At 37.8% G+C, this 13,453-nt stretch overlaps 1 protein-coding gene across 7 annotated transcripts in view; it reads right to left on the reverse strand.

Annotated features, from left to right (window-relative positions):
• The window catches only part of RNF111 (ring finger protein 111), a 49,123-nt gene that overhangs the window by 4,725 nt on the left and 30,945 nt on the right, over window positions 1–13,453 (reverse strand). For all 7 annotated transcript variants that reach the window (XM_075431910.1, XM_075431905.1, XM_075431908.1 and 4 more), the window contains exons 8-10: window positions 12,572–12,923; window positions 8,884–9,009; window positions 7,973–8,099 (exon numbers count right to left, since the gene is read on the reverse strand). In XM_075431910.1, the coding sequence (XP_075288025.1) occupies window positions 7,973–8,099; window positions 8,884–9,009; window positions 12,572–12,923 (605 nt within the window). The remainder of the gene's footprint in view (window positions 1–7,972; window positions 8,100–8,883; window positions 9,010–12,571; window positions 12,924–13,453) is intronic.

Here is a 13,453-nt window from a genome sequence, read left to right on the forward strand (position 1 = left end):
ACCCCAAACACAAAATGATCAGCAGATTCAGTTTACTTGATCACATAGAGTGCACTGATACGAGGACTGTAAGCAGCAGCTCATTTGGAAATAATTCTAAGGACTTCAGAAGTACTATCTTCCTTTCTGTGCTATCAGCTGGTAATGTCTCTATTGCTGTATGTGACAGCTCAAAATTCATCTCATGAGGCTGTCAATAAGTCAGACATCCCAGATATTACTCATGAAATCACGTATTCATGCATGGCTTTTCTTATTTCCAGCAGGCACCTCTAACAGACTTAAAGGTGGAAAACTGAATTAACGCACTGTGAGAAAGCATAGGCCTAGACAAAGTTACTCACATAACAGACCAATAATCTACCTTTCTATATTTTTCAAAAGCAGTCTGGTAACTAAAAGTTGACAGGGATAGAAAAGATTTCTCTGCCCTAGATAATCTTTCTCAGAACAGAAAACCAGAGTCTGATTATTTTAAAGCAGTTTACACGGTGCTTGTTAAATGATGACCATCTAGTGCCAATATAAGCCACAAATACAGCCATAATACTAGCAGCAGATTTTTACAAACCAGAGTAATACAAACCGAAGATTTAACTTTCGGAGCACTTCCAGAATACCTAATACAGGAGGTGCCTCTCTCACAGATAGCCTAAGTGTCTGTTGGTCAGGTACTAATCAGAGCTGGAGATGGGAAACAAGCGAGACCCAATGACTGCTGCAAACTCCAACAGCGTATCAATCTAAAGATCTAAGTTGTTATGCAATATGCACAGTGTATTTACAGAGATGATATATTCATACATGAATTCTAAATGACTGCCAATTTTGTATCACAAGATACGTATATTCATCGGCATACCTAAACATTTCATGTAAGTAGCATCTGTTGGTGTCAGAGGTCTCACTGTTTGACAATACAAACTGTGGCTGTAACAAAGGAATTTGGGGGAGAGTACTAAAAATAAAGTAATCTGTAAAAACTACCTTGTAAGAGATCTGTCTCAGATAATCAGTGACTTACAATCCATTCTCCATTCAAGTGTGTAATTATACCTCATCTTCCAATTACAGAAAACGCATTTAAAGAACTGGGTCACCCATCCACACTATGAACATATTTGCCCCAGGTTTCTACTAGACATAGACCTGTTTGGCATCACGTGGAAGCCTGCTGTTACACACCGTGCATTGACTGCCTCCACTCAGAGGAAAGGAAACTCCTGACAAAAACTAACCGGAGTCGCAGGATGACTTTCACTGCTTGGTTTTTTGATTCACCAGGATTTGAAAACAGTCTGCTGAAAAACAATGCATCCTGTAGCACAGACGCTGCATCATTAGAGGAGCTGTGAAGTCACAGGTGTATTGCTGCAATGCAATAATTACATTTCCAATTGCCTCAAAGTTTAGAGTTTACCAACTGCAGTGACACGCATCCATTTGAAAAAACTCTGGTACTGGAGGCCATCTATTTAAGAAATCTACTAAATTCAATTTTAGCACTACAGAACCAACCAAGAATTTCTCAGAGTACATATCACAATGAACTACTGAACTTAAACAACAGAAACATTGGGTGGGACAATACATTTTCATGCTAATAAATGTGCCTCTGTATTATCCTGATGGAGAACGGCGTAACACCTCCGCAAAATTATCTGAATATCCATTATGTACAGGCTCTCTTATAAAAATATTGTGAGAGCACAGCTTACATTTCCGGCCGAGTAAAACACTGCATTTTGAAAAAAACATATCTGTAAGAAAAAAATTGATCTTTTACACCTGCAGAATAAGCAGTCTGCTAACATAGCAAGTTTTTAACCTAACTGCATTTGTGACTACAAGCTGGAGGAAAGATGGGCAAGGCAGAACTATCAATAATTCCCAACTAAGAACAGTCCAGCTAAAAACCCTTTGGCAGTTACCATCAAGCTTCAAATTCAAAGCCAAGATTTCAGCTCTCTTGAAACAGCTCCACACACAAATGGAAGTGTTTTCTCAGTAAGTTTTCATATTGAACGTAAGAAAAAAGGAAAAGCTTAAAGCTAATGAAGAAAGTAAAGAGTTAAAGGTAATGCTAGTCTGCACAAAGTGCTTGTATATATTGTTTTGGACACAGTCAAATTATAATACATACTTTACAGCAATACATTCTGGACCTGCAAATTCCAGTACAAGTTTGCCAAGCACTGTTTGTTTCCTGGAAAACAACTATTATCTGTTTCCGATTTTGGATGTTCTATTGACACTTCCCACTACCACAAAAATTTGCAGCAAGTAAAAAATTCAAGGCTAAGTCTGAACCGTTTAACACCAACATTCTGAAACAGTTTAAAATAGCTAACCTGCAGGAAATATTTTTTTCCTTGCTACCTTCCTTTAAACACCTTCCATCTTTCCAGGATATTTTTGCGTTTCAGTTGCAACAGTCAGTGAAGAGATTCTTCCATGGTATGGTACTACTTATCTTGTCCATCCCAACCTTTTATTCAGTGATTCCCATTAAGTATGATCTTCATATACATTAAAACAAATCTCAACAATAAGCTTATCCAGTTAACTGCTTTGGTCCACATCAATACTCAAAAAGCAGCTCATCAACTAATATCTTAATAAGCCAAATTGAAACAAGGAAAAGTTGCAGTTTCACAGAGACAAACTCTGTGAAGGAACAAGTAATGCGTGCTGCACAGCTAAAACCTAACTGTATCTGTGTCTGATGGGACCATGAAATGAGCGCTCTTCAATATCCTATATTCTACAGAAAACTGAAGAACAGCAATTTGTGTTTATATCAAGAAAAAAGTAGCAGCTACATTACAAAAGTCCATTTTCTTATTTGAAAAATGCACTAAAATTTGATGCAGTTAATCAAGGCTATTTAAAACCTGAAGTTCACCTTGAACTACTAGAGCTATGTTAAGTTACAGCCTTAAGCTAAGTGTTCAGATATTTTACAGGAAGTTTGTTAGCTTTTTTGTATAGAACAGTTGTATCTCTTAGAGCTGTGATACCTGTATGACTACACTCTGAGTGATATTATTCTGACCAGCACACATCTACCATAATGTACTGGGACCTACTGGCCTATACCTCCAAATCCCTCAATTTTTACAATTAAGTGTAAAGGTGGCCTCAACCACTTTGAATCATTCGACAGTTAAAGGAACAAATCAGTAAGGCTCTGAAACAGAAGAAAAAGGGGGGACAGCATATGAAAGCTGGACATGTAACACTTGAAAGAGGTTAAGTCACCATAAGTAACTTTTTTTTTTTTTTAAATTGTGATCCAGAGATCTCCCTCTGACTGGCAAGCTGCAGTCCTAGGTTCACAAAGAAATTAAGGAGTCTTCTCTAGGCTTGCATCAACCATAAAGAGATTGATTACACCACAGTTAGCAAACTGTAAAGTCCAGGTAATTCCCTCCCCTGAAATTCACAATCAATAGGACACGATTCAAAAAGGAAGTAGAAGCTGGTGTCAAGAGACTGGAACAGCATATCCCAGGAACTTCTTTGATTAACAGGTAGTTGAAACAATTTGAGAGGCATGTAGATAGCCTCCTTTATTTAACATGTATTTTATAAAACAAACTAAAAAAACCCAAACAACAAAAACTCAAAAAAATCACTCTAAAACTACCCAAATCCCACTACTATGCATAATATGATCTGAAAATTGTATCTATGACAGCTTTGCATGTTTTAAACCAACAAGCTGAATAGGATACTCTATCAGTGGCAGGTTTGTTGCTTAAATTTTAGTCAGAACCCCAAACCAGTTGTAGTTATTTATTCACCTAAACAACAGTAGAAGTATACCAAGTTAAAAGGCACAAAGGCAACACTGCTCACTTCAGGTCTATATTCCATTTAAAATTTAGTTATCAGCGTTGAGCTGAAGAAATTTTATTTTTCTTCTTTCATTATGAAGAGAAGACGATAGAACAGTGGAGAAACAAGACCTTCTAGATTTAACCTTCCACCCCACTCTCCATTAAATGACAAAAAGGAACAAATCCAACTCAAAAACAACCGCTTCTTTAACGGAGTGCATTTAAAATACAAAGCATTGATTTTTTTTTTAAGTGTCGTAGTAACAAACTCATATTCAGAGCAAGTTCCTGTTTCAAAGCTGAACTAAACTACAATTGCTAAACAAATGTCTGCAGACTTTTGAAACTTTATAGCAAATAACACACTATTCTCGATTTTTCTAATCCTTTCTTATCTTTGAAGCCTGAAAAACATTAGCATTCTGGTCATTCAGGTAAATGGAGAACTGGAAAACAAAAGACACTGGAGAGTCAGCAGTATAGAGAAGGGGACCATTTCAGGGTGTCCCCAGGCCAAATTTAGAAACATCTTCTGGAGGTTTCTTTTCGGACTTATCCCCTCCTGCATTTCACTACAAACCAGTATGCCTTTTCTCTCCTGAAGCAACAGAAGAAAAGGAATTCTGCTTGTTACAGCTGTAAGTACAGTTTGGTTAGTCAGAACTACGGCTGGTATCTCGCTCATTATGAAAAAGTCACACTCCTTTTAACGTCCACCTCAGCTTATTAAATTACAGAAATTCCCATCTTGTCCACTCAGATGTGATCACTGGTGCTGGGTACTCTGAGTCAGAAAGTTTCTCATCAACAGTGTCAAAAGAGCAGCCAAAGTCACTCAGAGTAAACAGAAATTGAAGTGGCATCTAACAACAAGCACTGGCATTAGAACAACATATAACGCCTCTCTCTCCTGTGTCTTGTTTGTCTGATGTTTCATCAGTTATGCCATGCACTGATCCTCAGTTGATTCTTCCTAAAAATGCTGCTGAAGTTCACAGAATGGATAGTTGTCCAGAACGGAATCCATCATAAACATCACTTTGACAGAAGATCTTTCCTCAACACATACACAGCACTAAAGCAACAAAGATGGGAACACAAACTACTCTAAGCCAAGGTCACACTTAAAGTAATTGTGCTAAATCAAGTAGCAAAGCAGCCTAATCCTTGTCTACATAGATAAGCAGGAGGCTGTTTTTAGTTGCTTTTAATCTAAGATTCCTCCTGAAGCAACATTTACACAGGTGAAAGTTCTTCAACAAGCTAATAGAAAAGATTTTGTTTCCCCCACCCTCCATTCAGACTGTCAAAGCTACTTATATTTCCCAACAAATCTTTATTGTTTTGTCTCCCTGAGGATTAAAACTGCAGTCTACATTCCAGCACTCACTGGATGAAGAATTGGTTGTCTGCATCCAATTACAACCTGAAATTGACATATCAGAGTGCTAGTGTCATTAAAGCCCAAATAATCCATTATGCCCTTTATGTTCTGGCAGTAGTGGGAAGGGGTTTTAGTACTCCAGAACAGACAGAAAAAACACACATTGCCTACTGGGCAGCATGGTATTTCAGAAAGTGAATTCAAGACAAATGGATTTTTTCAGTTGAGCTACTGCATGAGTTACTTGTAAAGACTCTTGCCCCCCCGAATAAAGAATAGAGAACATCACCATTTGATGACATCCGCATCAAGAACACAACTAATGAGCCTTGTATATAGCTATTTAGTACCCTATTTAGTACCCTGTGTACTTACTGAAAGACGAAAGCACTCCTCATAACATGAGCCACTTGGCAGAGGGACTCTAATCACAGTTCAGGCTCTCCTCCCCTGCCCCTATTCCTAAAGTTACAGTGAAAAAACCCAGGTGACAGCTGCAATTAATCTATTGCTCTTTAATGAAAACTAAAATGGCACTTTTGTTTAATATCCACTTAAGTTTGTTAGGTGAAAAACTTCACTGACTACTTGTTCTATACTCAAGGTCAATTTTGCAGACAGATCTGCTGTACTCTCACATACATGCAAACAAAGAAAACTTTGGCTTTCATTATTGCCATAGAAGGGGTATAATCATCAACAGGCATTTGTAATGCCTTGAACTCATTGTATATGTAACTTCTACCAGTGCTCTAACCTGCCTTTATGTTCTAGTGTGTGTAATCTGAATATACTTCAAATTAGTCTGAGACTCAGAACACCACTTCAAAGTCGTAACACTCAATCTGATCACAGCAAAATTCAAAACAGATCCCAAACATCTGAGGAAGTACTGCTTACAGCAGTCTACACATTGTAAAACATGCTGTCGGTACAGTGCGTACAAAAACTTAACACACAAACAACTTCCAACTCCATTTCAACCAGAGATTCGTGAATTACTGTTATGAGGATTAGATATCCCTACACAAACACACACAGACATAAGTTTCTGTAAGAGTTAAAGAACCCTATTGCATCCGACACTTCTATCAATTAGCAACAGCAGTTACTGAACAGAAAAGCAAGACTCCCTAAAGTATTTTATCACACATTCAGGAAATACTTCTGAATATCACAGCTTTCTTCCATTCTACCGTTAAAACGAAGATAAACAGTATGGTCACAACTATTTGCTTGTGTAACATTTCAGTTGTAGGAATACCTCTATGAAAATTAAAATGCAGTTAAAAGTTTCTCATCACACTGTAATATACGGATCAGCTGAACTCTGAAGTTTCTAGAAACTCCATAGTAATAGTGGAAATAAAGCCCTGATAAAAAAAATGACATAAACTAGGCATATCTTTAACTTGCTGCCTCTTAATGCAATTGCAGTTCCCTGAACTACTAGGAGGGCCTTTTCTCTTTGCAAATCTAAAGCACTTGATGTTATCTGTTACAGTACAACACACGAAATGAATGTGAGAGAGGCAAGCGACTTTTCATCCACTTAGACACCTAACTGAAGAAGAATGCAGAAAATCTTAATTTGAATAGACGATGCACAGGAGTTAGTTATGCAGTAAGAATCCTGCTGACTACACTGAAATGCCAAATTCTACAGATTGCTCCAGAAAGTCTGTGGTAAGTATGCAAGCTGTGCGTCAATGAAGTATCAGTCGTGATATATCAGGGAAGTACTTCAGGATTATTATGATGCCTGTTAGTTAAATAGCAAGGAACAAGCGACGTAAGACCAGACTATAAAGAGACAGCTATTACACTACTAGTTTTAAATGTACAGTTCAATCCCTAGATGTCAATTCTGGCTACTAATAAGAGGAATTTTGGATGGACAAGACTTAAAATTTTAGCATTCCCTTACAGATGTGCTGACAATTTTGATTAGCTTATCTAGCTTTAAGAGCGTTAAATTATATGGGTTAGCCACACAGAACACCACATAGAAACACTAAACATACTCCATTAAACTAAATTTACGTCTCTGCGAATTTTCATTAAACAAAATTAAGAATATTTTAAGTAAACCTACAAACATTCTTTCAATTATAATGCTCTGTAAAAGTCAGAGTTATGCTGATTTTCCTCTAGATTAAAAAAAGTCACATGCAACAACAGACTAGTTTGCTCTCACACCTTCTGTTGCTTGTAACACTGCATGCTATAAAATGATACACTTAATGACACAGAATTAGGCTGATGAACACCAAATATTATTTGAAAACAACCAGATTTCTAGATGGAATTTTAGCTGTGCTACATACACACCTTCAAAATAAAGCACCAGTGCTAATCCTCATGCACTGGGTGGAAAGTTGGTACCCTTTAACAATCCAAAACTCGTTAAAGAAGAATGTGAACTCTAAAAATCAGATGCAGAGGGTCAATGCATTGCAATGCAAGTGACAATTTAATTCAAGTATGTTTCATTTTACAAGAGCTGAAGTTAGAAATGTTAGTCTCCTAAACTGTTTTCTCTTATTAGACATGAGCCTGTTCTACCTCCCTATGTGGGAGCAACAGACAAAAACACCGGAGCATTTTCTTCTTCAGTTGAACCACTAACTTTCGCAGCCATGTACACATGTCCAATTAAATGCAGTAAACCTTACAATAATTTTCCTGACAAACTAAATAATTACAATGACCAATAAGCATCATTTTTCATAAGCTATCTCCTTACCATCAGAGGAAGAGCTCCTATTTGTAAGTGATGAAGTCGAGGAGGTGCATGGTAGTGGGCCAAGTGAGGATGCAACGGCCCTGGAGGGTAAGTAGCTGCAGTCACACCAGCTTCGATTCCCAGTTCCCTGTCACATGAATGAAAGTGGCATTATGGTAAATGTACATCTTGACTCCCAGACAGAATTCCACTGATTTGGAAAGTATACAACACAGCACAGCTACTGTAACAGTTCTACATTAAGAATTTTTTTAAACTTATTTAAGCTTTGCTAAAGAATCATCTTAATCCTACAATAACTAAAAGTTGTATTTAAATAAGCTGTGAAGTTTTAGTATGATAAAGCAGCAGAGACAACTCCACATGTATTGTGCCCAGGAGTATTATCAGTGTGGAGTCAGCTCATGCTGTGGGAACAGCCACCATCATACATGCACCTTTTCCCTAATGGTCAAAAGTATTTTTTTTTAATAATAAATATATTGCAGAACTTAAATGTAACCTTCTTGAGTGGGCCTGATGCAATTTTAAGTAAGTTCAGAAAAAGAGGAAAGACAATAAATTAGTTTATAACTAAAATTCAAACCTCTATTTTACAAAGAACATAAATATAAATGTCTTCAGCAATATTTTACTTGCTTATTTTAAAAACCAATTCTTGAAATAACTACCTAGAGTCAGTAATGCTCAATTACATTTTAAAAGCAATTGATAAAACCCTCGAGAAATATATTTAAGATACTAAGTACTCAAAGCAGTATTTTTAAGCCATATCAACATCTACAAATTTTAAACTACAGGTGCATGTAGCACTTTCTAAAATCACAGCCAGCATTACAAGCACTGTGATCAGCACATTATCGTCTTTTGCCCTGAGTCCCGAAGAACTAAAATAGTATCTGGATACTAACCAGGCAGATCTCTCTGGAGCTTGCCGAGGATGGGAAGACATCGTCTGAGGCACATGAATGTGATGCCCATGACCATAATTGGGATGCATTCTGTGAGGATGCGGAGGAGGCCGTTCATGAGCACGTCTAAACACATAAAACAGCAACAGTTAATTTCACATACTTGTTAGTATCAAGAAAGCAATATCCATAATCAAACATTACAGACTACATTACTAGAATGCATTTAAAATAACCTCCTCACACAGTATTTTAAGTTCAACTTTAGATATAAGCTGTAAACTAATTATAATACAGATTACATATCCAAAGACAAAGCCAGCTTCAGCTACTGTGATCTGCCCTTCACTTGGCAGATGTGACTACAGAATGACTGACAAAGTACTTAATCCTAACCTCAAACTGCAGGTAGGAAAGCAAAGGCCACATGATGGTCATGTTGAAATTCACACAGCTATGCTGCAGTTTATTTCTAGCAGAATTATACCAGTAACAGTAATTAGGGGAAACTTAATACACTAATCGGAGGACATTTTCCTTGAAACATGTTTGCACCACAGCTCAAGTAATAACAGCACACAGTTTTTTCCATGCCAGCTCATAAAGAACAACTACAGTTTTGGAAACAATCTTAAAAAAAACCTGCTGGTTGACTTCTGTTACTTTACTGCTTCCCAGTTACAGAAAGAAATGAATTAGTATTTTTCTTTCCATTGCTTTCAACACAGAAAGTTTTGGGTTTTTTTCTAATTCAACCTAGAAACTTGGATTTTGCCTAAAGCAGTACACTGTCTTCAGGTTCAGTATCACCTTAAACTACCTGACAAAGTGTAGACTAGACATTTTGTGAATTTACATGTCTAGAGAATTAAAAAGTTACTAAACAGCACACTGTTCTCATCACTATAAACTGACACTTCTCCAGAGAAACTTGTCAAGTTCGTATAAATAGTCAGAGCTATTCGTTTTCTGCAATGGTACAAATCAACATAGGAACAGACCCATGTTCAGAACCTACTCCTAGTCTCACCTCCCTTCAGTTTACCAAATAACTACGGGGAAAAATCTGGAAGAACATATTCTAATAAAAAACCATAGCCAAACCACTTCCATAGTTCCATAAAAATTAAGAGTCATGTAGGCCCATTTTTGCTAAAATGAGTCTTAAAAGAAACACATTTGGAATTATTTCTATGAATGTAAAACTCCTATGCTGTCTACCCCACAATCTTAGTATAAAATAGGTGATAAGATTTAAAATAAACAGAAAATCCGTATGTTATACAAATTCAGTGCACCCTCATGTACTGCCTTTTGCACATTTTGTGGCTGATTCCAAGACCCTAAGAAAGCTATAGCTGTTGTACCCACACTTGAGACATGACAGTGAGAAGAGGACTCTAACCATTCTCTTCTTCCAATCCTGAAAGTCCTATATTGTTAGACAGAAGGTATATAAGCTAGGCTATCCCATCCGCTATTTCTAGAAATGAAGGATGAACCATCTTAAGAACACTTAGAGATGCTGAGCCACAGAACTGAAGGAACTACAAGACTGCTGGCAGTCTCGGCCTGTGTATTAAATAACAGAGCAAATACACACAAGTTTCTTGTTGTCAGAGTATAACCTGATTTATATGAAGTTGGGACCAGACACCTACAATACTGATTTTGCATGTAATTTGTATGAGGATCAGAGGGGAAAAGACAGACCAAGGGCAGAACAAAGAAATCTCACTGAGCAAACTGACACTGTCTGACCTGAGACTGGTGACTTCCAAGAGAATGCCAAGGAAGAAGCTATCTCCTTCTCTGGAGATATTCAAGACCCACCTGGACAAGGTCCTGTGCAGCCTGCTCTAGGTGACCCTGCTTTGGCAGGGGGGTTGGACTAGATGACCCACAGAGGTCCCTTCCAACCCCGAACATTCTGTGATTCTGTGACTACAGTTTCTATACATACAAAGAAAATTTCATGATGCTAAGAAATACCAATATCCACATTTCCAATTCCCACACTACAAGAAAGTTTCCAGAACGGATAAGATAGCTACCACTATTATTTTTCCTTAAAATGCTATCTTGCTGTCCCAAATTCACTGGCTTGAATGTTCCAAAATTAATTTTTGGGTATGATTGTGCCTGTATGTTTAGGTTAGGGTGTTTAGAGGTTATGCTATTTGCATAGCAAAGATAACAGAAGAGTAGGTGTAGGTTCAGACAGATGAAAACTTAGTGACTGAGAAAGCAGGGTTATATTTGACTTATCTGGGGGATGGGGGGGGGGGGAAGTCTGTGCCACTTTGTGAGCAGTTACTGCCTATAGATATTGTTATGAATTATCTGGAAACTTCCTCAAAAGTTGCAGTTAAAGGAAATTTTTATTTAAACATTAACTTCTAAATCAATTTTAAGTTGGTTACCACTAGAATTTGTGTAACAAAGTTAGGAGCAACAACTAAAGAGCTCATTCTTGAAATTCTCTTGGCTATTTAAGAGCATTATCTCCAGAATTAAAATAACTTCAGTTACATTGTGATTGAATGCTATCCTAGTTTTGGCTGGAATAGAGTTAATTTTCCTCCCAGTAGCTGCTGTGTTTTTGATTTAGTATGAGAAGAATGTAGATAACACTGATGTTTTTAGTTGTTGCTAACGTCAAGGACTTTCTTCAGTTTCTCATGTTCAGTTAATCAGCAGGTGTGCAGGCACTGGGATGAAGCACAGCCAGGCAGCTAGCCCAAGCTGGCTAATGGAAATATTCCATACCACAGACATTATGCTTAGTTTATAAATGGGGGTTGGCGGGGGCGGGGGGCAGGAATCCTCTCTTTTCCATGAGTTTGGTCTTTTCCCATGAGTTTCGTAAGTGAAATTCGTGAGGTGTGGGAAACCCACAGGTTCTGCCATCACTGCTCGGGGGCTGGTTACACAGTTGGTCATTGGGTGGTGAGAAAAAAATGTATATGCTTGTTTTGTACTATTATCTCCTTTGTGGTCTTATTAAGCTGTCTTTATCTCAGCCCACAAGCTTTACTTTTTTTTTTTTTTTTTTTTTCTTTTTCATTCCCCATCTAGATTAACAACAGCAGCATCTCTTAAACAGCACCACCAAAGCTACATCTCCACACTGGTCACATTCACATACACGTATCATTCAGCCTTTTCCTTCTCTTCTAAAGACGTAAAGGCATAGTAAAGCTAGGTAAGTATCTAAGGTTAAATCTGAACTAAACCTGATAAATGGTCTCAGGACAAATTGTTCATTTTATTTTAAAGCATCAGTTAGATAAAAAGCATCTTAACAGCACCAACAAGGCAAAACACACTGTCAAAGAACACATTTGAAAGGGCCTTATGGTGTACTTTCTAGGCTATCCGGATTGAAAAGGACTTCCTGCCTGTTATTTGGAGGATGAGTAACGGGCAAGAGAAACACAAGTTTCCCTTCTCTTCCACGCCCCATTCATGCCTTACCTGGAGACACTGTTAAGAGATGTAATGGAACTCATTCACTCTCAATGCTCATGCGACTGTGACTGCATGTAAAGACACTTCTTACCATGGTTTAATACTAACAGTTCCTAACCATGCAATTAACAGTTTGAGATTCACATGCAACATTTTACAAACCGGAGGGAAATGAATTATATGTTTAGATATTGTTCTGAGTACATTTGTGACATACGTTGGGTGTTGCATCATTCTTCTTCTCTGGACCTCCATCCTCTGGATCACTTCATGAGGATGTAGCCTCTGTGCTGGTGGTGCTGTTGCAGGGATGTGATGGGATATAGGCTGGTGTGTTGCAGGAAGATGCTGTGGCATTGGAGCGGCTGCATTAGCTAAAGGATGAGTTGGTGGTGGAGGTGGAACAGGATGAGAAGACGCGTGAGAGGAGATTGAAGGATGGAACGGATGCACTGGATGAGGGATAACATAATCTACTTGAGGTGGAGGTTGTGGCTGTGGAGGAGGATTTCCATGAGAGTGAGGACATGCAGAAGCTTGATGGTGAAGAGGTCTGGTCAAAGAAGCATCTGCAATGAAAACATCAGGTGCTTTTACTTTGGTGAGTAACAGGTTTTGAGACTTCAATTTATTTTAAAAAGTATTGTCACACAGGTGCTTCAATATTATTAAACCAGTGTAAACAGTGACAACATGGGAATGCAATTTTAAATTAAACCAATTCCTGCAATATATCCTACAACAAACCCACACTTTCTACAGCCAAAAGTATTCCATTTGCTAATGTTGGTAAAAAGAAACCCCCCCCATTTAAAAAAAAACAAAAAACACAAACCTGAGATGCACGCTGAAAAAGGTATATATGGTGAGATATTTTACTTCCAAGTTTGTCATTTAGTTTTTTTAAAAATTCAGTCTCCCCCCACGAGTCCACTATTTTATAGAGGCAATAAAATCCCCCAAAAGAAAGCACAATCAAGCAAACGAGTTGACTCTCTGAGCTTGCTCAAGCAGAACTCATTGGGGAATGGACCAAGGAAAAAGAAATAAAAAGGCATTGCTAAAATACAAAGAGGATGAAAAACATTTTCACTGTAAA

The sequence above is a fragment of the Opisthocomus hoazin genome, chromosome 10 (assembly GCF_030867145.1).
Source record: "Opisthocomus hoazin isolate bOpiHoa1 chromosome 10, bOpiHoa1.hap1, whole genome shotgun sequence".
NCBI classification, from domain to species: Eukaryota; Metazoa; Chordata; class Aves; order Opisthocomiformes; family Opisthocomidae; genus Opisthocomus; species Opisthocomus hoazin.